The sequence below is a fragment of the Meles meles genome, chromosome 14 (assembly GCF_922984935.1).
Source record: "Meles meles chromosome 14, mMelMel3.1 paternal haplotype, whole genome shotgun sequence".
NCBI lineage: Eukaryota > Metazoa > Chordata > Mammalia > Carnivora > Mustelidae > Meles > Meles meles.
Window position 1 is genome coordinate 4,649,520 of NC_060079.1, and position 27,924 is coordinate 4,677,443.

Sequence of the window (27,924 nt, forward strand, 5' to 3'; positions counted from 1 at the left end):
TCACTGCGAGGTACAAATATAAAGCATAGTCACCTCAACCAAGTATTTTGTCACTGATTCTAAAGTGCAATCATAAAGAGAGCAATTCTGTAAATCTTGCTATTTTATCCGTCTGTCCAAAACCAGAAGTCACATGTGAATGTAATCCCCAATAAGAGGAAGAAATTATTTAAAAGCATATACATGACATAAAAAAGGAACAGGGTCTTTAATTCTTAATAATCATTTTAATTTTTAAGGTATGCCAGTTTATCTGAGTGGCATTATACTAATTGTGTTATAATTACAGGAGCTGAAATGTAATGCAGCACTTTTTCAATGTAATGTCTGCACAATCTCATTTAACTTGTTAACTGAAGTCAGACAACCCTTCTGTGTAGGAGGCAATTGAACTCTTAACCATCACAAAAAGTGCTGGCAATAGCTGATACTGTTTTAAATGGAATAATTCACTTCATTTTCTGGGTTGCCTAGAAAGTTCTATTATGTGTATGTAAAAAAATGCTGTAAGAGCCTGCTAGGGGAAATAGAGCAGTGTTTTCTGAGTAGTGAGAAGGCTAGTTCAGTTTCTTCACTTATAACTTTTTTAAAAAAAGTTTTTTTTTTAATAAACTAAAACAAACAAACAAACAAAAAACCTCTTAGAACATATACAGTGAGAATCTTTTCATAAATTCTGAAACCAAATATGTTCCCTTGCTAGACTGTGATGCCCCTACCACTGTAGAATTTTGTTTATAATCTCTACGTAGTCCTCCTGCAAAGCGAATATTGTTTTCTAAAAATTACATTTTGTTAAGGAAAAGAAGTAAGGAAGCATATGTGGTCTTAGAGTAACAGTTACTTCATGTAATTCCTTAGCGTAGTCTGCGAGCCCTAGCCTTTCTTTCCCTTGCTTGGCCCTCTGTAGTGCCTGGCCCTTTGGAAATAGCACCAGGAGTCGGTCTGGAGGAATCACAGGGCTCCTAGAAACTTTTTGCTCAGGTGGCTTTATTCCCATAATAAAGAGATCCCGTGGTACAGACCAGGGCCAAGGCATTTCACATCTGGGTCCTGCTGTCCCATGTATTTAACAGGAGAAGTTGTATTAGCTGTTTTCCAAAGTTCCTCCCTCCTGTGAGAGGTTATGATGTTAACATAATGTCAACAACCTCCATTGTTTATGGAGGGCTTCATCTGCCAAGCATGTTTGTTGACTGCATATTTGTAATAGCCCTCTCTCAAGATACTAACCTGCTTTCAAGTTGAAGTTACTGAGGCTTGTACAGGTTAAGTTCGTAGTCGTAAATGTCCCACAGCTAGTGAAGGGCGAAGCTGGAATCTGCGTGGGCCTTCGACGCCACAGCCGGGCTCTTCACTAGCATGCAAACTCCCTGTCTTCTGCTGAGGTGACATGTCTGTGTTTCTAATCCAACAAAGTCCATTTTGCTATAGGTGTGATAGTTCTCTAAAGCAAACAGGACTAGTACATAACTCATGGTTCCAAAAGGAGACAGAAGTGTTCTATTTTTTAAGTGAAATGTCTGTCAGGTGATACGATTTCCTGCTGAGAAAAAGAAAGCTTCATTTGAGTTAGTTTTTCATGTTTTTTGAGGAACTGAAGGTTCAGCATGCAGTTCCGTATGCTGGTCCATTTTATTAGGTAAAAAAACAAAAACAAAAACATAATTTGTTTGGAAAATTTACTTAATCACAGCAAACCCAAACCAGACATTTTTAGCCAGGAATAATCTTGTCTGTGAGGAGAATATTTATTACGCAGATGGAAGTAACGACTAAAGTAGCTGGTAATGTCTTTAACACACTATTTTTATTTCGTCAGTCTTAATGGAGATGAAAGAGAAATCACATGCAGCCAGCCTCGTCCTCCAGCGCAGGGGAGGGTAGAGGTTGTGTTTTCTCAGAAGAATGAGCCTCTAAGTTTCCACGTGGAGTGAGGTGAGGGGCTGTCTGGCACTGCTCACCCCCTTCTTCTGAGGGTGGAGCTTCTCCTGGCACCCCATGGGTAATCCAGCTGAGGGGGAGTCCCGCATGACTTCTCACTCCCCGCAATTCATTTTGTCCCTACAAACCCAACGTCAGCATTCCAAAATTTCCCCATCGTTTCCGTCCTTGACGGATGCATTGTTTTTCCTTTCGGCTTTGCCCTGTTTGATTTAAGAAAAACTCGTCCAGTGAGGTAATATTGTGTCACAGACCCTTTCGGGGCTTGGAAGAGGAGGCGCCAGCAAGTGCTGTGTGCTTCGGAGTGGGTGTTAAGCCTTTAGTTCATGAAAGAAATAGGGGAGCCGGCCTCACATTGGACTGTTGATTTTGTCACATTCTCTCCCTTCCTCCCTTTGCTCTCCTGATTTACTCCATTGCAGGGACATGATGGATTCTGCCCAGCTGCCCTCTGTGAACTCAGTGTACTAAATTGTGTCTCAGGTGCGTGCAGTGAAAAAGGACATCTGTATTTTGGTGATGTCTAGTTTGCTGTCTTCTGGGTCTGAATGTCAGAAAGGGAAAAATGTCAAATGCCCTTATCTGTTCTGCTGTTTTAAGTCTGTGCATGGACATGTGTTGTTTTTTGGTTTGTTTTCTTATTTACATAAGATGCCAGAGCAGCAAGAACAAGGGGAACATTTTGAAAGGTCATTTTGTGGTCATTTTTTAAAAGTACCATTAAGGAAGTTATCGATTTGAAAAGTTGCGGTCCAGTGGTGAGAAGAGCAAAGAGGCCATTCGATCCCATTGCCTTGTTTCTTCTTCAGAGGATGGCATTTGTGACTTGGGTGTGCTCTTGGTTTTGGGATGTAAGGCGTCTCTTGATTCTGGTCACGACTACTGCCCATGAGACACACACATGACTGCAGGAGCCCTGGGTCGTGGGGTTAAATAGGACCTAGAGTTTTATAAAGCTCAGGTGGAGGGAGAGGTGTAATACATTTGTAAAAATGTGGAAACTTCTAACTCTGAATGTAGGAAAAAGTACAGCTTTTCTGTTGGTAGCTGCGTGCCTGAGAATGTGGCTTTTTAAGTTGGGGGCTCTTTCTGTCTAAACTAAAGGAAGTAGGAGGGCAACAACAATTGTTTTTACTTCTTTGTATTCAGGAAGACTCAGTCACATAGAAAGCATTCTATCTTGAAATGTGGACCGTGGATTAACGGCATCAGAATTCCCCCAAGGGCCTGTTAAAAATGCATATTTCCAGACTTTCTGGATCAGAATTTTAAAGGGTTGGAGATTGCAAATTTGCATTTTAAAGAAGCATCCCAGGTGGTTCTTCCTTAACCCTGAAGTTTGAAAAGCACTCTTACGGAGTGGTAAGTAAACTCTCCTGCTTCAGAGGGCAGAAGATATCCAACCTCAGTGCTAATGTTGAGCATGTTGGTCTACACTGCAAGTACTTTCTAAAGCATCTATTAAAGATGAGGCAGTTATCTTAACTTTTGGCTTTGGCTAAGGCTCTCCCTCGCAGGATGCTCGCCGTCCTAATTGCTGCTGTAAAAATGAGAACAACTCACACAGCATTGATCGTCCTTTGTTTGGCTCGTTCAAATAACGGGCATATGAAAAAAAAATCTAACTAGAAAATGTTTGGAATCTTTTGCACTTCAGTCAGCATGAAAAGCAATTAGCATGTAGTCAAGTTACACAGTCAGGCACTTTTGCAAATACACCACAATGGTTAAAAGGGGTTAAAATCAGTGTTTTCTCACCAGAGTTATCTTATGCCATGATTAAATATTGCTTTAAATACAGAAAGCAGGTATTTTGCCAAAATACTTACTTGTTTGTTTGTCTGTTTTAACAGGAAAAACTAACCCAAGAGTGTGTATTCAGAGAACAGTTTGAAGAAAACTGGTATAACACGTACTCTTCGAATCTATATAAACACGTGGACACTGGAAGGCGATACTATGTTGCATTAAATAAAGACGGGACCCCAAGAGAAGGAACGAGGACTAAGCGGCACCAGAAATTCACACATTTTTTACCTAGACCAGTGGACCCCGACAAAGTACCCGAACTATATAAGGATATTCTAAGCCAAAGTTGACAAAGACAATTTCTTCACTTGAGCCCTTAAAAAAGTAACCACTATAAAGGTTTCACGCGGTGGGTTCTTAATTGATTCGCTGTGTCATCACACCAGCTGCACTGTTGCCAAACTTTGCCGCATGCATAATGTACGATGGAGGCTTGGATGGAAACATGCTGATTTTGTTCTGCACTTAAACAGGCTTGTCCTCCTGGAGGACCGCCGCTGCCCACTTGCTTGATTTATGGTGAGGGGACGAGAGGGAGACTGAGCGGGGGTGTGAGTGTGTGCGTGGATGAGTAGCAGGGGAGTTGGAAGAGAGAAGCAGAAGCAGAGAGGACCGCGGCCTGATGCATGCTGGGATTTAGACGCGCTTTTACATTTTTGATCAGTTGTACTTCATCTTGTATCAGCACAGCTGCCATACTTCGACTCATCAGGATTTTGGCTGGTGGCCTGCGCAAGGGTACGCTGCATTTTCAAAGGCATGGAGGGTGCAGTCTTACTTAAAGGACTTTTTCAGTTCATGCTCACGGGTGCCATCCCGGTGAATTTAAAGCAAAGACCTCTTAGTTTAAAAAAAAAAAATTAAAAAAAAAAAAAAGGAAAAAAAAAGAAAAAAAGTTAAATTTATTTATAGAAATTCCAAAGGCAACATTTTATTTATTTTATATATTTATTTATTATATAGAGTTTATTTTTAATGAAATATGTACAGGCCAGATAGGCATTTTGGAAGCTTTAGGCTCTGTAAGCATTAAATGGCAAAGTCTGCTACGAACCTGTGGTAAATTCATGCAAGTAAATATAACGGTGCATGGATATGAGAAATTCTAATGACCCTAATGTACTAAAGGCGACAATCTCTTTTGTGCCCGTATTATTGTAAACTTATGCACATCATTCATGACACTGAGTATTCACTCTTCAGACTGCTTGTTTCATAGCTTATCCCAGAGGATTAAAGAAAAACTGGGTCTCAAACTTTTATTCTGTGTCTGTAATATTTCCTCTCTCATAAGTGACTTATTCCATCATTGTAACTTCACGGTTGGAAAATACAAGGGTTGGCATATATCCTACGTGTTTAAACCTATTGCAGAATATACCAAAGCGGAACAGTTAACTATGCTTTTATTTTAGTTGGCCTCAAGGACAACAGGACTAACATCAAACATTATACTGATTTAGAATCCTCAAAGAGAAAAAAAAAAAAAAGCTCCTGTAGCACAGATTTTTGAAAAAAAAAAATTTTTTTTTAAGGGACAAGAGTCAGATCAAACAGGATCATTCTTGGAGACTTTTTATTTGTACACTTGGCTATCAAATATGACATTATACAAGCATCATAGGGGTCATTGTAACATCTTTTATAGAAAATTGCTTTTGGTGTGAACCATCATAATACATGGGAATAAATAGCACCCTTCACGTAAAACTTGCAAAACAAGACGAATACATCTTCATCAGTAATGACAATGAGGGGGGAAAATATTATAACTGTTGACTGTGTTTTGTTTTTAAAAATGGTCCTCACAGCGCTCAATTTTTTTAGAGGGGAGGTTACTATATAGAATATCTTTTACAAGGCTTTTATAACATTTTATGCTGAAAAGCATAAGAATACATATTTCTTTAGTAGCAATAATTTTGGAACTTGCCCTTGGGCAAGGAAGACTATTTCTTACTATATACTAAGGAGAAAAGAGCCAAATTCTTAAAGCAATATTTAAGAAAAAGGAATTTATAACAAATTCTCATACCACATATAACACTTTCTAGCCAGTTATGTTGGGAAATTGAAAGTGACAGTTAAAAAATGTGTTAGGATTTATGTGACTAATTTTAAAATTTAATATTCCAACTTTGTTTTGCTCTGATGCACATTCTTTATGAAAAATAAAAATATGTCACTGTTGAGTTAAAGCTGTTTTGAAGTAGAAGCGCATGACTTATTGCCATGAGCACATGTGGCCCTTCTATAGTCAAAGTTCGAATATGTAGCAAAGCCCTCCTGCTGATGTGCATTAAGGAAAAACTAAGTCTAACGTTTGGAATTAAGAAATATTTGGGGGGAGGGGACAGAAGCAATGTAAAATAGTTGATTTATGATAAACCCAGAACGTCCTCTTCATTTATTTTCTTGTTTTTTTCTCTTTCCAAACAGAAATTGCATTTAATTCCAAGATGTAGTATTTTTTATTTATTACTTAACCCTTTGCTGCTGCTGAAATGTGCACATATTCAGGCTTTAGTTTTTCCAAAAAGCATTTGCTATTTTTGGCTGAAAACATTAAACATCTGACCACAGGGAAGAAGCGAGTCTCTAGGATGTCATAGGTACAATACTTAGCACTGAAGAAATTGGTTTTAGGAGGTAGCCAAAAGTAATCTTAAAGTAGCATGAGATGCTAGATAATCGGCCTGGACGAAAGCAACTGGTTTGCGAAAAAGATTAAAATCTCCATGCATTCCTAGAAAATGCTACTTTAAGGTCTACTTTTGGAGTTATTTTGTTTGGGTACCCTTTTCTTTTTTAATTTTTTTTTTTAAAGAAAAACAAAATGTTATATGCTTTTGGCAATGGATACAATAAACTGTAATGGTCTGTAAATAAATAAATATTGACTTATGCAATTTATGTAAATAAGTGTTCTGGGAGAGTAGTTGGCTCAGGGTTTTGGCTGGGGATTGTCCTGTCGGGCATTAGAGCGAGTGGGTTTGCATCCAGTTCTTGTCGTCAGAGACCCAAAGCCCATTGGATGGCAGCTCCGAGCCACTGTGGAATGGGTGGTTCCAGTTTTCGCAAACGGATGCTCAGATAGCCAAACCACTATCTTATTGGTGCCCGCACTTGCACCTTGGTCAGAGACTTAGCGGGCACGGGCTGAACCACCCTCCCATCTGTCATGTGAATGTCCCCAGGCAGTGTGAAGGACATACTAGGTCAGTGTTGGGGAACCTGTCCTGCCAGGTCCTGTGTTGTAGATAAATGAATGGCTTTAGTTTATGGTGTTTTCCTTCTATTTCATCTCATTAACACTACAACATTGTGTTATTTACTTGATAATCTGTAATTGTATGTAAATACATACAGGATTATGTAATTTGTGTAAATACATAATTACAGACTTTTGAAACTGGTATTTTTTACTTGATGTCCACTTTGGAGCTGCTTCACATTATGTGCCTACATGAACCAATGGAATTTTAAAAACATGCTCTCCTTTGCTCTTACAGCTGTTGCGTGTGTGTTGAGGGGATGGGGGGGCTGTGGGGGCTGGAGAGGGAGGAACAAACATATCCAGATGTCTTGTCTTTTCTGTAAGCATTAGATGAAGAAACGAGTAATCTGGGATAAAGATTTATGAACTCGGAGCAAGCAAAACTCGGTGTATGCACACGTTTTTGGGGATGGGTGAAAGGACAAAGGCATATTGTTTGAGGTCAAATTCTGTTTGCTGCATCATTTGACCTTCACATGTGCTGAATTGAGATCTACTGTCTGTGGTCACTTGCACGAAAGAGCAATGAAGTCGCGGGGGTGGGGAAATAGGCCAGATGGATTCCAAAGATGTGTGACCACCCGGCCCCCTCAGGTGTGTGCGTGTATACGTGTGCCGTATACGCGACATAATGCCCTGGAGGTTCCTCCATAGACGTTTCACATTTTAAAATTGACATTTTTTTGGTAAAAGTGGAATAGGGAGGGATTATGAGAATAAACAGCGCCTACAGCGTGCTTTGGTGACTGCTTTCTCTTAGGTCTGTAGGAGAATTGGGTCCCAAGTTTCAGTACGATAAAATGGATAGGCATCCATTGTCTCAGTTTAAGGTGTACTGTGTAAGGATTTTACTTACATCACCACAATAACTTTCGTTAGCATCCATCAGCTACAAGAATTTTTTTGATGTAACATTTTCTTCACCAGACAGACACATGTGGAAATAAGAAATAACCTCTTGTTTCATTTTCATTGGAAGGAAAGTGAAAATGAGTATTCTTCATGTGTATGCTCCCTCTTGCTTCTATGTTCACTCAGTCATCAGGCTGAGAGACACTTGGCTCTAAGGTTGGATGATTATTGTGACGGCTACCAGGGAGGCAAATGAAACACCAGAGTGAGGTCTCTTTGTTATTTTGGTTAATGGTCAAAGAAGATTCTTAGAGTTGTTATTACTCACCAATTACATTCCATCTGACATCTTGGAAACCATTTTTAAAACTTAATTTTAGTTGAAAAAAAGTTGTAGGCATACCAAATATCTCAATAACCCGTGGCAAACTGCACTTGGAACCAGCTCTTTTTTTTTTTTTTTCTTCTTCTGTACCTTCTGAAGATCCTTCTACTGATATATGCATTCTTGGTTATGATTCTCATTGTTATTAGTGGACTTAGCCAGGAACACCTGGTACTGGGAACTAAAGAGTTAAAAAGCGTAATGAGGACATTCAAAGCTGAACACTTGGTCCTGCCCTCCTCATGCAGGGGAAGGACAAGCATTGTTGACGGTGTTCATGGGCCAGCTTGGAGACACTTATTTTTAAAAACATTCATGCAGGCTTTTTTCCTAACCATTTTGTGGGCTGTTGCGAAACATTCTGTAAGCTCCACCTGCCTGTTGCCTCTGGCTTCTAGTGTATGCATATGGACAGGGTAAATGACAGCTTTGTGGAATTTTTGTTTCTGACTAATGAAAAGAGGGCTTTACCTAGTCTGTGCCAATATTAAAATTATAACTCTTCTCTCAGAAGGAAGCCATACTCTAAACATCTCTTTATGGTTGACCACAGTCTCTTTCCCTCCCTCTCTCTCTCTCTCTTTTTTTTTTTTTTTCCTTTCTTGCCTCCCCATCCCCTTCCTTCTTTTTATTGTCTGGAGCTGGCATCAGCAATAAATAGACCCAATTCCTGATGGCACCCACAGAATTTCAATAAACGTCTCCTTGTATATTGGATGAACATGTGGTAAGGAGGGTACCAGGGGCTGTGGGGGCATAATGTGCTCAGTACAGTCTTACGGCTGGTGATGTCTAAGGTGAAATGTGAGAGATGGTAGGAGGTACAGAGAAGACAGTTGTAGTCGCTGGCATTCTAATTGGGTCGAAAAAGTGCTTTGTCCTTGGAGAATTTGGACTCATCGCATCTTTTACTGCTGTCTCCTGGGTACCCGTGACTTACTCAGCCCGAGGATATTAAAAAGTGCTGGCTGATAGGCTGATTGGTCTTGGAGGGTATGTCCCTTGGAGTATGTCCCTTGTGGAGGGGCATTGGTTCATGGAGATGACCAGAATCAGTTTTTGATTGGATCAGCTCTGCTGCCCGGTACTTTCTGAGGCCATGCTCTGAACGCTCTTTTGGTGGTTACTGTCGGTTTCAATCCAGAGGAAGGTGGCTCTTCGTTTTTGTTAATGTTACTCACTTCGGTTTTCCCCCTCACACTTGCCTTACATCCCAGGCAAAATCCATAACATAACCCATAACATAATAGCGATGAAAATATAGGATAATAGGATATGTAGAATAGTATATAGGATATATAGGATAATAAAAGAGGTACCGTATAACATAATTTTTTAAAAAAAGATTTATTAGAGAGAGAGAACAGGGTGGGGAGGGGCTGAGGGAAAGAGAGAGAGAATCTCAAGTAGACTCCCCGCTGAGTGTGGGGCCCCACCCAGGACTTGATTCCGGACCCTGATATCAGGACCTGAGTCAAAACTAAGAGTCCACCACTTAACTGACTGCGCCCCCCCCCGCCGTGCTTCTATAACATAATTTGCACTTGATTCTTTCAATAAATATGTATTGAACAACTGCTCTATAACATGGAACAGTGTTGAGGATATGATAGGGAAAAAAACAGACATTCTGATCCTAAATACCAGACTAGATTCTATGTCAATGATTATACAAACATATAGTACTTGTTTAAGATACTGTAGGACTAGAATGTCCACATTATAAGGTCATTAGGACAACACTGCCAATTTTCCGTGAACTCCATTTTCTTCAGCTATGTCAGTTTACACCAATATATTAAAACTCAGAGGCAACCCCATTCAAATCCTATTGTTTTAAGCATTTTAAGAGTATTCTTAGATTTGGTGATACAGATTCTCTCAGGAGATGAGCTCCTTCTTGACAGTAAACGGATTTCATTTGAAAGAAAAGCCAAAACCAGAACACTGTTTCATTTTTTTCCTTCTTTAGGAAAATCCGAAGGAATAGGCAATAGAATTCTAAAAGTTTATCAATTGTAGATTTGTGAGGTCTTTTTTTTTTTTTTTAAAGATTTTATTTATTTAATTGACAGAAACAGTGAGAGATGGAACACAAGCAGGGGGAGTGGGAGAGGGAGAAGCAGGCTCCCCACTGAGCAGGGAGCCTGATGTGGGACTCAATCCCAGGACCCTGAGATCATGACCTGAGCCGAAGGCAGAGGCTTTAACCACTGAGCCACCCAGGCACCCTGATTTGTGAGGTCTTTTAAGGGTACCAGAGTTCAGTGAAGCTAAAAGAACTTACGGAGCTTTGGAAAATACTTTATTTCCCATAGAATTCACCTCACTGAAATATGTGGTCATATAACCATAGCTTTAATAGCAGAGAGATGAAATTATACATCTTTCATTGTTTGTCTTTATCAGAATTACAAATCTGTGGTTAATCGGCTTCTCATTTCCGTGTTGCTTGCTTCGATTTCCTTTTCTATTATAGTGTGACTTCCCACGCTCTTGGCTCTCCTTCTCCATGTTCCACATTTAAAGAGTACACATGTTTAGGTACATGGTACGGAATAAGTAGAACTGACGGAATGTGATGGATAGTCTTTGGAATTTTCCCAGGAGAGGTTTGTGATCCCAAATTTGGCTTAGCAAATGAGGGCTAATTGAATTAGAGGAGTACCCAAAGCAGGCCATTATTGGCAAGGAGAGAAATTCCACCCTTTAGGAGATAACATCACGACTATCCCTGGTTGGATAAGATCTAAGAACAGGGCATTTCCATGATGCTGTCATTCACCTGATATCTAAAGTGAGATAGATTCAAGTTATAAATGACTCTTGGGTAAATGGGTGAAAACTTAGAAATCGGGCTATTTCTTTTGATGATCTGCTTTAGAGAAGCAACTTTAAATTTTGTGGTGACTCGAATGTGCCTATATATATGGTTCCTGTTTCTTCCTCCCGGAATATTTTCAAGCAAGAAGGCTGAATTCTACTATGCTCATCTCAGAGCTTTCATTTGGTTCCAGATGCAAAATGGTCATTTTTAAAAATATATTGATATCATATGGGAGAGTTGGATTATTTTAACAATGCTTCCTATTAAAGGAAGGGAATTAACCTGCCTGAAAATACAGTTTAGTCACATCTAGCTCATATCCATGAGCCATGGCCCTATTCTGTGTTCCATGTGGTCCTAAATGTGTTCTCAAATGCATCAGTACCTTGAAATGGCTGAACTGAATCCCAGATTAGTTGTTCTACGTCCGAATTAGCTGGTTAGTATAGACACTTGGGTCATATATATTTTTTTAAAATAGGAGAAGCTCAGATTGTAGGAAAACTAAAAATAAAATGGAAATAATTAAAGAATTACTGTGATTTGAATAACTAAAAGTTATTTTTTGTAGTCATCTCTTATTTATGTCTTTTATTTATTTTTTTATTGTCTCTTTTATTTATTTTATTTATTTAAGTCATGGTGCTTTTATTTATTTATTCTATTTATTTATTTTTTTGTGTGTCATACCATCTTTGGTGCTTTTACTTTAATAAACTTAAAAATTGTTCAACGATTGAGTTTTATTCTTAGATGAACCCATGATTTTTCAATATGTCTTTATAATACCCAATGGATGATTTAGAGCCTGACCAAAATTTGAAGGAAGGGAACTTTTCATTGAAACTCATTAATTTATGCAGTAAGCAATTATTGATATATACTATATTCTAGGGATTATGAAAATAAAAACAGGCTTGTTAAAATTTGTTTTCATATACAATATGACTATTTGTCAACTCACTTGGCTTGTTCCTACCCCTTTTAAATTGTGTTAAACTAATTGTCATAAGTTTTTCTTCTTATATAAAATATCGCTTCTTCTTGGAGAAGAGGACTAGGATGTGGTTTGAAGCAGAATACCATCTCTTTAAAGCAGGTACTTTAAATAATGGACTTAAGCCCTTTGGAGATTTTCTTTTGGTTTTCATTCAACTAGGTGCTTAAAATTGTCCCCAAAGGAATTCCTTCTTGGTTTGACTTTGAATTAAAAAATGTCTCTGAAAAATAAAACAAGCATAAAGTTAATATAATGTCATTTAGCATACCTTGTTGGCCTGTTTTATAATGATTAGTCTATATTTTTAGTTTAGAACAGCAGTTAAGTTTCCAAAATTCCTGTGTGACTGTTTTTATCTCAGAAACATGTGATGGCTTGTCATGAGGCTATCTTATTTGGGAACCACACCCAATGGTTCTGAGCACACTCAAGGAACTATATTAAGGAGCATGTGACAAATGTATGACCAATTTATAAATACATTTGATTAGTTACTGCCCTCTAGAAAGAGGCTGTACACTGATCAGTACACGAGTATAGGGAAATAACCTGAGGATTGAGAAAGGACCACCCTCAAGGATGACAGGTAAGAGTATTTGGAGCTTACAAAGAATAGTGACTCTTCCTACCAGCCAAACTAGAAAACCTCAAGATTCATAGAGCACTGTGTAGTGTTCACTGAAGGGTCTTGCCTCAGTTGTGAAGAATAATGAGCTGCAGACTAAATACTGTTGCAGTCCCACCTGAAGTATTTTATTTATTTTCACTAAATGTATTTTTTAAAAAGATTCCATTTATTTGAGAGAGAGAGGGAGAGAGAGAGAGAGAGAGAGAGAGAGACAAAGAGACCATGAGCAGGGAGAGGAGCAGAAAGGAGGGAGTGGGGAGCTTAATGCAAGGCTGGATCCCAGGACCTGAACATCAAGACCTGAGCCAAAAGCACCCAGGGACCCCACATCTAACATACATAAAGACCAAAAAGGATCGAACTATTTTAAGCCAACTTTATCTCAGAACAAGTCTCAATAAAATTTATGGACTTAAAAGTATCTGGCACCCAGCAAGATAAAGTACACAGTGTTTGTCATCCAATTAAAATTAGTGGACATCCAATTTCAATTCATTGAATTTCAATTCAATCTGATGTAAAACTAACAAATATTTTAGAATAAAAGAAAAATAAATTGAAATAGCTATTATAACTATATTCCATATTTCAAAAGAATTTTGGGACAGGGTCAGTGCAACACAGGATTAAAACATGACTTCTAGAGATAAAAATTTCAATGTGTGATATGAAAAATACATCAGATGGGATTAATGGCAGGCTAGATATTGCAAAATAAAAGATGTGTGTAGGGGCACCTGGGTGGCTCAGTGGGTTAAGCCTCTGCCTTCGGCTCAGGTCGTGATCTCAGGGTCCTGGGATCGAGCCCCGCATCAGGCTCTCTGCTCAGCAGGGAGCCTGCTTCCTCCTCTCTGCCTCTCTGCCTACCTGTGATCTCTCTCTCTGTCAAATAAATAAAATAAATAAAAAATCTTAAAAAAAAAAAGATGTGAGTACTCAAAATTAGAGCAATAGAAATTATCTAAAAGGAGGATGGAGAAGGGAATTAAAAAATATTGAATAGAGCATCAGTGAGCTGTGGGATAACTTAAAGCAGCTTAATATACATATAATTGGAGTCCTCAAAAGAAAGGGGGGAGAGGACAAAAATATACCTGAATATATTATGACCAGAAAGTTTCTAAGTGTGATAAAAACTACAAGCACAAAGAGCCAAGATGTTTTATGAACCTAAAGCAAAATAAATGTGAAAACAAAAACAAAAACACTGCACCAAGGCACATAATAACCAAATTGCAAACAACCAGTGGCAAAAGAAAAATCTTAAAGACAACCAATAAAAAAAAATCATATTACATACAGAGGAACAAAGTTGAGGATCACAGATTTCTTTTCAGAGAAAATGTAAGCAGTAAGACAGTAGAGTAATATCTCTAAAGTACTGAAAGAACAAATCTATTGAACAAGAATTATATACCCAGCAACAATGTATTTCAAAAAACAAAGGTGAAGTTAAGATTTTTTCTCATATGCAAAAGCTGAAAGAAATTATCATCTGCTGATCCATACTGTAAGAAATACTAAATTGTTAATATGGCTTGTTAATGTTAAAAATTCTAAAATCTTAAAATCCTTCAGGCAGAAGAAAAAAGATATCACAGGGAAATATAGAGCTATACTATGGCATGAAAAGCACCAGAAATAACTACGTGGGCAAATACGTGAGATTTTTCATATTTAAATCTCTTTAAAAGATAATTGGCTATTTAAACAAAAATAACAATGATGTACTATAGGGTTTATCACATATGTAAAAGTGAGATGCATGACATAAACCTGGAAGGAGATAAATTGAAATATATTAGTGTAAGGTTCTTATATTATATACCCATGAAGTGGTACAATACCACAATAAGTTAAAGATACATGGTATCTTTATGTATACATGGTCTAAATTCATCACTAAAATAATAAAAAGAGTTATAACAAGATGATAGGTTTGAAACCATACATACTAATAATCACATTAAACATAAATGGTGTAAACATCTCCAGAGATAGACTGGATTTTAAAAAAGCAAAATTCAGCTGTATACTACCTATAAGAAACAAACTTTAAAGACACAGATGGATTAAAATTAAGAAGATGGAAAAACAAGAAGTAAAAGATGGAAAAATATACCATGCTAACATCCTACAGAAGAAAGCAGGAGAAGGTATCTTAATGTCAAATAAGCCTGATTTCACAGCAAAGAATGATAACAAGGGTAAAGAAGTTCATCTCGTGAAGATAAACTAGTCTCTTCATCAAGAGAACGTAAAAATCCAAAATTTTTGTGTACCTAACAAGACTTCAAAATACATGAAAAGAAATGCGACAAAACTGCAAGGAGAAATGGCCAAATTCACAATCATAATTTGAGATTTCCATAACTTTCTTAAATAATTGATAGAACAAGCAGACAGAAAATCATTAAGGATACAAAATATTTAAGCAAAACTATCAATCAGTTTGACCTAATTGACATTTACAGAACACTCCCTCTGACCCCCAGAGTATATATTCTTTTGAAGTGCACAAGGAATATTTATGAAGATAATTTGAGCCATAAAAGTAATTCCAATAAATTTTTAAAAAGATTTTATTTATTTATTTATTTGACAGAGGGAGACACAGCAAGAGAGGGAACACAAGCAGGGGGACTGGGAGAGGGAGAAGCAGGTTCCCACTGAGCAGGGAGCCCAATGCAGGTCTCGAAACTAGAATGCTGGGATCATGACCTGAGCCAAAGGCAGATACTTACGACAAATTACACCTAATTTGAGATTAGGTGCCCCTAATCTCAATAAATTTAAGACATACAAAGTATGTTCTCTAATCACAATAGATTTCAACTAGTTGAAAAATCTCTGGATGATCCCCAACTATTGAAAACTAAATAACTTGCTACTGAATAACCCTGTTTTGTTTGTTTGTCCTAGATTTTATTTATTTATTTGACAGAAAGAGAGAGAGAGAGTGAGCAGAGCAGGGGGAGCAGCAGCAGAGGGAGAGGGAGAAGCAGGCTTGCTGAGCAGGGAGATTGACGTGGGGCTCAATCCCAGGACCCTGGGATCATAACCCGAGCCAAAGGCAGACTCTTAACTGACTGAGCCACCCACTCACCCTAATAACCCTGTTTTGAAGAAGAAATTAGAAGTGAAATTGTAAAGTGGTTTGAAATGAATACAAATTAAAATACAACTTATCAAAAAGAGAGGAATACTGCTAAATTAATACTTAGGGGGAAATTTATAGCATTAACTTCCTATATTAGAAAAGAAGAACGTTCTCAAATCAATGATCTCAACTTTCATCCTTAAGAAACTAGAACAATAAGAGGAAATAAACCTAAAGTACGTAGAGGAAAGGAAAGATGAAGATTGGAACAGAAACTGATGAAATAGAAAATATAAAAAACAATAGGAAAAAAATCAATAAAACCTGAAGCTGTTTTTTTTCACAAGGTTAATAAAGTCATTATGCCTGTAGCTAAATTAATGGTGGGGGGTGGGGGGAGGAAACACAAATTTATAGATATCGAAAGGAAGAGGTGGCATTGCCACAGATGCTACAGATGTTAAAGTAAGATAAGGGAGGAAGGGATAAAGTAAGATGATAAAGTATGATAAAGTAAGATAAAGTAAGAATATTAGAAATAATTGATGCTGATGTTTGATGTTAATAAATTAAACAATTTAGATTTAATGGACAAATTCCTTGGAAAATGTAAACTACCAAATAACAAAGCTGACTCAAGAAGCAGTGGATAACATGAGTAACCCTACTTATATTAATATTTAACATAATATTTAAAATTTAATAATAATATAATAAATCAATATTAAATATAACTATAACAATATATTAATATTCATTATTTAATTAATAATTAAATTTATGTTAGCAGTTAAAAACCTTCCCACAAATAAAACTCTGGGCTCAGAGACATCCCTGGTAAATTCTACCAAAGACTTAAGGAAAAAGAAATACAATTTTAAGGGAAGCTCAGAAAATTGAAGTAAAGCAATTAGTTTAAAATTTGTTTTTAGACAAATTTGTTTTGTCTGTTTCCAGATAAAGTCATGACAAGAGGAGAAAATGACAGAAAATATCCCTTATGAACATAGACATACACATTCTAAATATAATTTTAGCAAACTGAATTCAACAATATATAAAATGGGTCATAAATCATGTCCAAGTGGAACTTATCCCAAGAATATACAGTTGATTTACCAATTAAAAATCAATGTAATTCATCTTATTGCTAAGCTAAAAAAGACAACATCATCATCTTAATAAACACCAGAAAAAGCATTTGGCAAAAATAAAATCATTCCTGATAAAATCCTCAGCAAATTAGGAATAGAAATAAACTTCCTCAATTTGATAAAAGGTATACAAGGAACTACATAAACATCATACTTATGAAAGATTGACTGCTTTACTTCAAAATTCAGGAAGAAGACAAGGATGTCCAGTCCAACCACTTCTATCCACCACTGTGTTAGAAATCCTAGCCAGGCGGCGCCTGGGTGGCTCAGTGGGTTAAGCCCCTGCCTTCGGCTCAGGTCATGATCTCAGGATCCTGGGATCGAGTCCCGCATCGGGCTCTCTGCTCAGCGGAGAGCCTGCTTCCCTTCCTCTCTCTCTGCCTGCCTCTCTTGTGATTTCTCTCTGTCAAATAAATAAAAATCTTTAAAAAAAAAAAAAATCCTAGCCAGAGTCGTAAGGCAAGAAAAAGAAATACAAGTTATCCAGATTGGAAAGTAAGAAGAAAAACTATCTTTTTTTTAGTATGACATGATTATCTATGTAGAAATTTTTTTTTTAAAGATTTTATTTATTTATTTGACAGGCAGAGATCACAAGCAGGCAGAGAGGCGGACGGGAGGAGGGGGGAAGCAGGCTCCCCTCTGAGCAAAGAGCCCTACATGGGGCTCGACCCCATGACTCCGGGACCACGACCCGAGCCAAAGGCAGAGGCCCCAACCTACTGAGCCACCCAGGTGCCCCATCTATGTAGAAATTTTGATGACATTCACAGAAAAGCTACTAGACTTAAAAAAATCAATTTAACCAGGGTGTAGAATGCAGCATCAATATACAAAAAATCAATTGTATTTCTATAAATTCCTAATGGATAATCAAATATTGAAATAAAATAACATTTAACAGGATAAAAACATTTAGGGGCGAATATGACAAAAGATAGTTAAGGTAAAGACACTGCAAATTATAAAACAGGATTGAGATAAATGAAAGAAGGTCTAGATAAATGGAAAGATACACCGTATTTATGAATTGTGAAGATGTGAATTTTTTGCATATTGATATCTTGATCTAAGGCAATCCCAATCAAAATCTCTCAGGCTTTTTTTTTAATTAAAAAAAATTTTTAAGAAATGAACAAATTGAACCGAAAATTTGTATGGAAATGCAGAGGATCTGGAATAGCCAAAACAACTCTGAAAAGGAACAAAGTTGGAGGACTGATACTATTTGAACTCAAGTCTTATAAAGCTACAGTAGTTAGGACTGGAATTGGCAAAAAGATAAATAGAGCAATACAATAGAATACAGAGTCCATAAATAGACCATACATAAGTAGACACCTAATTTTAAAAGTTATATATATTACTCCCTATTTTATCTCAGAAAACGAATACCCATAAAGAAAATGTATGTTAGCAACAAGATCACTGAAAAAGAGATTTGACATGCTATATTCATTATTTTTAACTATATTCTCTTTAAAATTAAGCCTTTTCAAGAGCAATTTTAGGTTTATAATGAAACTGAGGGGAAGTTTCAGAGATTTCCCATGTACTTCTTGTCTGCACATATGTGTAGCCTTCCCCTTTATAAACATCTCTCATAAGAGTTGTACATTTTTACAACTGATGAACCTTAATAATCAAAGTCCATATATTACACTTCATAATCAAAGTCCAAATATTACATTACAGTTCATTCTTGTTGTTGGCATTTAATGGGTTTGGACAAATGTATAATGGCATGTATTTATCATTATGTTGCCACATAGAGCATTTTCACTGCCCCCTAATCCATCTGTGCTTTGTTAATTTATCCCTCCACCTCTCAAACCCCTGGCAACCACTGATGTTTTTATTGTCTCCATACTTTTACTTTTTCCAGAATGTTGTAAGTTGAATCATACAACCTATAGTGCTTTCGGATGAGCTGCTTTCACTTAACACTGTGCACTGAAGTTTCCTCCATGTCTTTCCATGGCTTGATAGTCACTTCTTTTTAGCACTGAATATTATTCCTTTGCCTACATGTACCACAGTTTATCCATTTGGCTACTGAAGGACATCTCGATTGCTTCCAAGTTTTGGCAAAAACTGAAAAAGCTGCTATAAATATCCAGGTGCACGTTTTTGGTTGGATGTAAGTTTTCAACTCTTTGGGAAAATACCAAGGATTGCAATAGCTGAGCCATATGGTAAAAGTATGTTTAGTTTTGTAAGAAACTGTCAAACTGTCTTCCAAAGTGTGTACTATTTTGCATTCCCACCAGTGATGAATGAGAGTTCCTATTGTTCCACATCTTGTCAGCATGGACAGTTAATTTTTGACAAAGATGCAAGGGAAATTCAGTGGAGAAAGACAGCTTTTCAACAAATGGTGTGGAAAAATAGGATATCCATATGCAAAAAATTGAATTCACACCTTACATACAGACATTAATTCAAAATGGATCATAGACCTAAAACATCAAACAAAAAACTATAAAACTCCTAGAATTAAATAAGGGAAAAGATATTTGTGATATTAGGTAAAGATTTCTCAGATACAACACAGTAAGAGCACAATTTCTTTCAAAGATACTATTAAGAGAATGAAAAAAGTCAGTCTGGCAGAAGTATTTGCAAAGTATGTCTTGACTTGTATGTCCAGGGACTTATATCCAGAAGATAACTATCAAAACTCAAGAAAATGGGCAAAGTATTTGAGTAGACACTTCACCAAACAATTTATGAATGGCAAATAAATACATGAAGATACTCGACATATTTGCTCACTAGGGAAATGCAAAATAAAACGAGAGTGAGATAGACACCATTACATACCTATTAAAATGGCTAAGATAAAAAAAAAATGACCATTCTAAGTGTTGGTGAGGATTTGGAGGAACTGGAACTCTCATTCACAGCTGGTGTATATAAAATTTTACAATCTCTTTGGAAAACGTTTTGTCATTTTCTTAAAACATTAAACATATATTTACTGTATGAGGCAGCTATTCCATTCCAACATATGCATCTATCTAATAGCAATAGAAGCATATGTTCATAAAGATATGCAGATTTTTTTTAGATATGCAGATTTTTAAATAAAAGCCCCCCAAATGGAGAAAACCCCAAATGGACACAGCAGGTGAGTGACTAAACTGTTGAACATCTGTACATTGGAATACTGCTCAACAATAAAAACAAATGAATTACTGATATATGCTGCAGCATTGATGACTTTCGAAATAGTTGTACTGAGTGAAAGAAGCTAGACAAAAAGGAGTCCCTGCATACTGTAGGATTCCATTTAAGTAAAATTCTACAAAATTCAATCTGAGGTAGAGTTATAGAGAGTAGATCAGTGGTTTCCTGGAGATAAGTAGACAGAGGTGGGAGGAATAACTTCCAAGGGACATGGGAAGACTTTTGGAATGATGGATGTGTTAATGATCTTGATTTACTGGGTGTGTAAATAGGTTAAACTTATCAAGTTATATACTTTGGTGAAGTTTATTGTATGTCAACTACACCACACTAAAAATATAAACAATGTGAAATAATTTACAAATAATATCGACCTTCCAGAGCCATTACATAGATAAGAGGATATAATCGATGCTAGTGTGATCCTGTCACATCAGGGAATCCAAATACAAGTCAGCTCCCTTTACTTACAACTATAGTCTGATGTTTTCCCATCAAGGAAGATCTCCTAAAATTTGCGTATGGCAGGCAAAGGGAGAATTCAGAGAAAGAGAAAGAGAGTTAGGATATTTGTCCTTGATGACCGTTTTGGACTGGAGTGATCTGCCAGAGAAGGGCAGATGAATCTGGGGATGAGCATTTCCTGACAAGTGAAGGCTAAAAGCATCCCCCATCCTAGTTTTAAAGGAAGCCTTCACGTGGAGACAGCACACCGTTCTTTGAGAGTGACTTGACTTAAAACATGCAACAAAGGAGATGTGGCAGCAAACAAACAAACAAACAAAAAAAAAACCCAACAAGAAAATCAAGGCATATATGTAATATATAGAATACCTTTGTGGGGATGCTCTGTAATCATTAATTCTGTATTTTTAGTTCAGAACAGGAGTTAGGTTTCAAAATTCCTGTTTAGCTGTTTTTAATCTCTGAAACACGTGACAGCTTGTCACGAGGCTAAATTGGGAACCACACCCGATGGTTCTGAGCACACTCAAAGAACTATATTAAGGGCTTTGTGACAAATGTATGAACAAATTATAAACACATCTGATTAGCTACTGTTGTCTAGAAAGGACTGAGCATCTGAAGCAAATGCCAGAATTCACTGTGAAGTTTGTGAAAGATTAAAGGAAAGAATTAATATGTGCAATCTAATGACAGAATTATCCTTTCTACTTATATTTAGATATTTTATATCTTATATCTTTATATCTTATGTCTTATGATATGAAGGTCAAGACCATTGGGGTATGGATTAATGGTTTTCAAACAAGTTATATATAAAGGAGAAGAGACCCAATCAGGGCCTCAATTTTGTTTTCTACAACTAGAATGAGAACTTTTCACTTGGTGAACAGTAAATAAATCAGCAATGTTTGTCTTAGAAACTGGGCCACTTTGTGCCTTGAAGTACAAATATGCCTACGCAAAATGTGAATCTACTGGACTTAAGAATCCCATGTTCCAGTCCACGTGTGCTACTTATTTGCTGACTTTGTGCTTACTTATTTGTAAAAAGAGATTGAGAGCCCAAGGAAATATTAACCATACTGGTGTCAATTCACATTTGAGTAGTATCAGTTTAAAGAATACTTATTTGCAATTTCTCAGGGGGTGGAAGATTAACGAGACCGATGGATATTTTAAGAATAGTGGAATTTTCATTACTATCATTTTCAACATTTATTAAATACCTATTTTCCACCAAGCCACTTAGCATGGTGTTTGAAAGTATCAACTTTGTGGTCCGGTTGCCTGGATTTGAATCCCCGTCTCCATTACGTCTTCCAACTTTGTGACCTGGGATAAGATTGCACACCTCTTTGTGCCTTAGTCTGGTCTTCTCTCCCTCTGGGTGTCGGCTTCTTGTCAGGATTAAGGATGTGAGGATTTGTAAAGTATTTTCAATAGTGCCTGGCACACCAACATTAGGTTCTTCTCCTTCTCCTTCCTTTTGTTCCTCCTCCTCCTCCTTCTTTTAGTTTGAAACAAACGTAAGCTAGAGAAGTGAAGTGACTTGATTTGGTTTTGTTTCCACTGGGAGTGAGAGACAGTCCACCTCAGAAGACAGTGATCTAGTTTTCCCTTTATGTACTTCAATCACATGCCCACTTCTTTCTGTTTAATTTTCTGAATGCATTTACTTCATCTCCATGCAGAGGAGAGCTGGCCTATGGGTAGTCCAGGAATCCTGACACAATATCTGCCTGGGCTTACCTTGTCACTGGGCTTGATGTGGGAACCACAGATAGGTGGGGACCACTGTCGGTTCTGGTTCATTCTTCCCTTCTCCCAACTAGTGGGTAGCTGAGTTCATCACTACCCAGCTAGAAAACAAAATTCCCAGGCTCCCTTGCAGCTAGGTTTGAACCACCTAATTAATTTCTAGCTATGAAGCAAGCAGAAGAGATTTGTGGCATTTTTGGACCTGGGCTGCAAACATTATACACTCATTCTCCCACCTTTCTTCTTCCCATGATTTGAAACACATAGGACCTTGAGACTCAACTTTAACCATGGAATACAAGCCCCATGTCCTGGGGGCTGGTGGGATAGTGGAGTTTGACAGGAAGAAAACTTAGTTCCTCAAGTACTTTCATGGAATAGAGCATCCAGCTCACATACTCTGGGCTGTTAAAAGAGAAATCAAGAGATATCATTGACACTATATTGCTAAATGCCTTCATTTCTTCTTGTCTTTTTTTCTATCTAAGATCAGGTTCTTCATTTTTAGCAGCTTCATGGTGGGTTTCCCACAACAGAATTCTGTCCATTTGAAATGAGTAACACATTCTATTTTTTTTTTTTTTTTAGATTTTATTTATTTATTTGACAGACAGAGATCACAAGTAGGCAGAGAGGTAGGCAGAGTGAGAGAGGGGGAAGCAGGCTCCCTGCTGAGCAGCCTGATGTGGGGTTCGATTCCAGGACCCTGAGATCATGACCTGAGCCGAAGGCAGAGGCTTAACACACTGAGCCACCCAGGCGCCCTTGAGTAACAAATTCTAATGATAAAAACAGAAAATTGTTGGGCTACCGTCCATGTTTATTAAATGAGAAGGATTTGTGTCATAGAAAATGACTTTGCAGTCAGTTGGCAATCCCATTGTTTATTTTCTGCTCCAGAACTACATTTTTGAATAAAGCCACCTTGTTGATGACTGTTTGATGGGTACACTGTTATGCATTCTCTCTGGTTTGGAATTCAGTGGTTTATTACTAGGGGACACACTTGTGTTTTACAAACGACTTTTGAAATCATCTCAGTGTTTATCTAGAGGAGACTAAAAATATGTATACAAGTACTCCAGCACTAGGAAAAGTGTGGTGCTGGAAGAATAGATGATTGTCTTCTTATTTTATCTACCGATCCTTAATGAAAAGTCAGCTCAGAAGATTCTGTAACTGTTTATTGCACCAATTTCAGAAGAGGCACAAACCCACATTCTTCTACCTCTATAACAATAGAAGAGAAACTCAACAATGTGCTTCTATTTTTTTTGCCATGTAACGGTACTTGAATTGCTTGCTACCATGTTGTTTGTCTGATAACTCGTCTCTCTGGAATTAACAAAAGAGGATGTGGATAGTGACCACCATTGGAGAGTAGGGGAGGTTGTATAGGGAGAGGTGTTTTGGTGCTAATGGGGCCCAATGGGAGCAAGAAGCTTTGTACGTGACCAAGTCAACACAAGGAAGGCAGGAGGAATAGACAATTAGGGCAACTTGAGAGCCTTTTCTCTGCTTTCCTGTACCTGCCTCAACTGTACCTGACAACTGTACCTCAACTGTACCTTTCTTTAGGGAGTTTCTGGAGAGCCTGGACAGAAGCTCTCTACCTTCCTCTGCTTGCCAGGTGGAAAATAATTCTGCTTGGGATCACCCTATCAAATTTTAATTACCACCATGCATTGCCAAACATCTCCCTTGAGCTTCTGACTTGTATATCCAGCTCCCTGTCAGACAGCTCTATCTTGATGTCTCACTGGTACTTCAAACTCACTGTGTCCAAATGTAACCTATAATGCTTCTTCCTAATTCTGCCCTGCTTCCTGTGAATACCATCTCTAAGGTGACAACACCATCCATATGGGTACCCAGCAAAAGACTTGGAGTTCTTGTCCCTGCCCTATCCTAACCCTATTGCTCACAGTCACCAAATCCTGCTGACTTCTCTCCAAATCATTTTTCAAAATCATCTCTTTTTCCTCTATTCTTCTGCCATGCCACCCCTCCCCCTACATCATTTGAACATACCGCAACAGCTGATCTCGATTCCCCACCTCAAATCACAGTCCCACCCTTCCATCCTTCACGGAGCTACTGGAATGGGATAGGTCTTCTGCCCCACTCCCCTGGGGCCTGCTGGGTTTTGGAATGTTGTAGATTTTTGATCTACATTATATTATATAATTATAATAATTATATATTATATCTACATATATATATAATTATATATTATATCTACAATATATTATATATATTATGATACATTATACATACCAAATATTATGTAACACCCCCAGCAGGATCTGAGGTAGCACCTCAAGTCCCCAAAGTTTAATATTTCTGTTCAGAAAAATGTATCAACATGAGTTGGATAAATAAAGTCTATATATAGCTTCAGACCAGTGCAGGTCAGGTTTTGTGGCTGGTTTTGTGGTCAGGTTTTAAGATCAGATTGGGGTCGATTTTGTCTCCTCAAGTGTTAAACTCTGAACGTTTTGGGTTCCACATCGTGCACGTTCCATTACATTTCACTGAACTGCTCCCTTCACTTTAGGAACTTCTACGGGTCCCCTTGGCCTAAGGGACAGATTCCAATATAATTTCCCAGCTTCCTATCACCTGGGATCTCTGCACTTCCTCAAGGCTAACATTTGCTCTTCCTTCTCCTTCCGTCCCAGGGCCCCTGACATGATTCCCCAAGGGCACCAGGCACTTTCTTGATTCCATGTCTTTGTTCATGCTTCCCTCTTCCCTGGAGTGTCCAAGCTCCCCTGCTGTGCACATTCTTAGACTCACCTAGACATCAGCTACTTCAGGGTCTTTACCGGCAAGACGGGACCTCTCCCTTCACTGACCACACAGCATATCGTATTAAAATCATTTGTTTTTGTATCCTGGGCTCCCAGGGCAAGCCTGAGTCTTGGTTACCTCTGTATACCCCAGGGCTACAAAGTGCCTGGGGCCTGCGAAGCATTCAGCAAGTTTACTAAGTCAAGTGAAAAAATGGCTCCCCCTCTCTGCTTTCTCCCTGGAATATATTTACCATTTTATTGTGGGTGTTAATGGGGGGGTGGGATTCCATAGATAGACATTAGGTTTTGAGGTTGACATTTTTAGAAATAAATTTATTCATCAAGGACTGTCTGGACTCACCAAGGGCTGACAAAGAAAGTCCTCTGTTCTCCACAAATCCTCACACCCTGGTGCTCTGTAGTTTTGTTAGATGAGCTGGTACAGAGAAATCTGGAGTATGGGGAGGGATCCTCACAAGGCAGTAGAGGAGTAGGTGGGCAGGGGGGCTCGGCAGCCAGCCCCTGTAGTCTCAATCTTATCTCCATTTCTTGATCTACACAGTTATTTAACTTCTTGAAGACTCCATTTCTCTGTTTGTGAAAAGCATAACACACTGAATGGCAGCAGTAAGCTCTGCAAATCTACAGAACTATTCCTATGGTTTTGGCTGTGCTGTGAATCGGGTCACTTGGGGCACACTCTACCTGATCTGCAAACACGGTGGTAATCTGGAATAGCAATCTTGTCTATTACATCTCGACACACAGACCAGGTATGAGTGGCGGAACATGTAATCTTGTTATTCAAAATTCAGTAACTCAAAAAATGAACTCCTGCGTCTGAGAATGTATGGACTCGTGTTGGAGCTGGGGCTGCCCCTGCCCACATGGAGGCTGAAGTCCACTAGAGGAGGCAGGCTGTGAGTAAGTACACACAGGGTCATTAGGGGAGGGTTACTCAAAACAGTCCATGAATTATTTACTTTTTTGTTTTTAATAGATTAGAGTGGCTTCAAGGTTACCCATGTGACAATGTCACTCTCATTGAGTTGCATTCCAATAAGCATTTTTTTATGGCAGAAAGAAAGGGGTGGAAATATATTAGTGTGCTGGAGACTGCACACAAAATTCTAGGTGTAAATTAAAAAATGATCAATAAAAACATATATTTAAAAAAACCCTAAGTGCACACATGAACTGGTTCTTTAAAAAAAATTGAGAATCATCAAAATATAAGACTTTTAATAGAAAGGCTCTTGTAACGCTAAAAATTCCATATCCTACCATCTGTAACAATGACCCTGCTAGGTCTTTGATGCTTTCACATCACCATTATTACATATCATTTTTGGTAATAAAGGCTTTATTTCAATCTATTTTTTTTTTTTTTTTTTTTTGTAGAGTGGCCATTCATTTAGTCTTGCATTTGGCCAATATTCGTGGGACAATGACCATAAGGCAGACAGTGCATTGGGTGCTGGGAAGTCACCACTGAGCAAAACCGATTTCCACTCTCACAGAGTTTCCTGGCCAGCAGGAGTGGGGAATGATGATCCGTTTATTGACATTTGGGTAGTAGATATTCGGGGTAGACTGGAAACCAACACGATTTCGAAAAGTGGGAATTCCTTCTGCTGAACTGGAACATGACCCCTTGGTATCTTTAATTTCTCTCTCTCTCTCTTCCTCCTCTCTCTCTGTCTTCAGAAAACCCCACACAACTTTTCCAATATTCTTCATAAATTGTCCCCGCCTTTATCTTCCCCTCATTACTTGAGGTTGTGCCTCCTCGTACCATGCGAAATAACTTCCCATGTTTACATGTTTCCATTATTTATAGGCTGCTATGTTTTCTCCTTTGCTCCTCACCAGTCACCATCCAGACGTACTGTACATAGTTAGTTATTTTAATCTTTCCTAGTAAATCAATTCTCCCAACCTCCCCATCATTTTTATTACTCTTCTCTGAACTCCCCTCAGCTTTTGTATATCTTTATGGTATTGAAGTGCCTGGAATTTAATGTAATTTTCCAAGTGGGGTTTGAGAAAGGCTATTAGAGAGGGACTCTTACCTCTGTTCTCTGCTGATGAAACCATTGGGAACAAAGCCCAAAACTACATTAGCCTTTTTGCTGCTGTATCAGCTTTACTAACTCATATCTAATTTTCTTTTCACCATCACCTGCCAGCTTTTTCTCACAGCCTTAGTAGTTGCTTGGTGGAGAGAATGGGCTTTGGTATTCCTATGGCAGTTTTGTTGGTTTGTAGCTTTTAGTCAGGAGTCAGCACCAAGAATCAGAGGGAGAAAAATCACAAATCGAGCCTTGCGGGGCAGATCTAGCGATGTAATTAACGGTAGCAGGAGCAGCTGCAGTGTGGAGGGTACTGTGTGTGCGGGGCTGTGTTCCATGAGACTTACTTATATACTCTCCTAGTCAGGACTCAGAATAATTCTGTCAAGTAGACTGAGGAAACAAGGCTCAGAGACATTGGGTAAGTGTCGGGAAGCCACCCAGCTAGAGGTCGCACAGCTGGGTTTGAATCTGAGTCAGCCTGGGCCAGCTTGACCACCAAGCCTTTGCTCCTGGGAACCAGTGCCTCTGGTGATGGGGGAGAGAGGCAGAGGGGCAAAAAGTGTTGCCTGGAGAACCTGAGGCGTGTGGTGGAGCCCTGGAAGGAGCACTTACTGAGCAGTTCCTCACTAGAAATCACGGCAGGCACAGTCTGGGTCTTGT

General features: G+C 38.2%; 1 protein-coding gene across 1 annotated transcript in view; it reads left to right on the forward strand.

The window, feature by feature from the left end:
* Nucleotides 1-5,015, forward strand: part of FGF9 (fibroblast growth factor 9) — a 31,834-nt gene extending 26,819 nt beyond the window's left edge. The window contains exon 3 of the mRNA XM_046028118.1: nt 3,798-5,015. Within this exon, the coding sequence (XP_045884074.1) occupies nt 3,798-4,043 (246 nt within the window). The 3' untranslated portion in view covers nt 4,044-5,015. The remainder of the gene's footprint in view (nt 1-3,797) is intronic.
* The last annotated feature ends 22,909 nt before the right edge of the window (nt 5,016-27,924 follow it).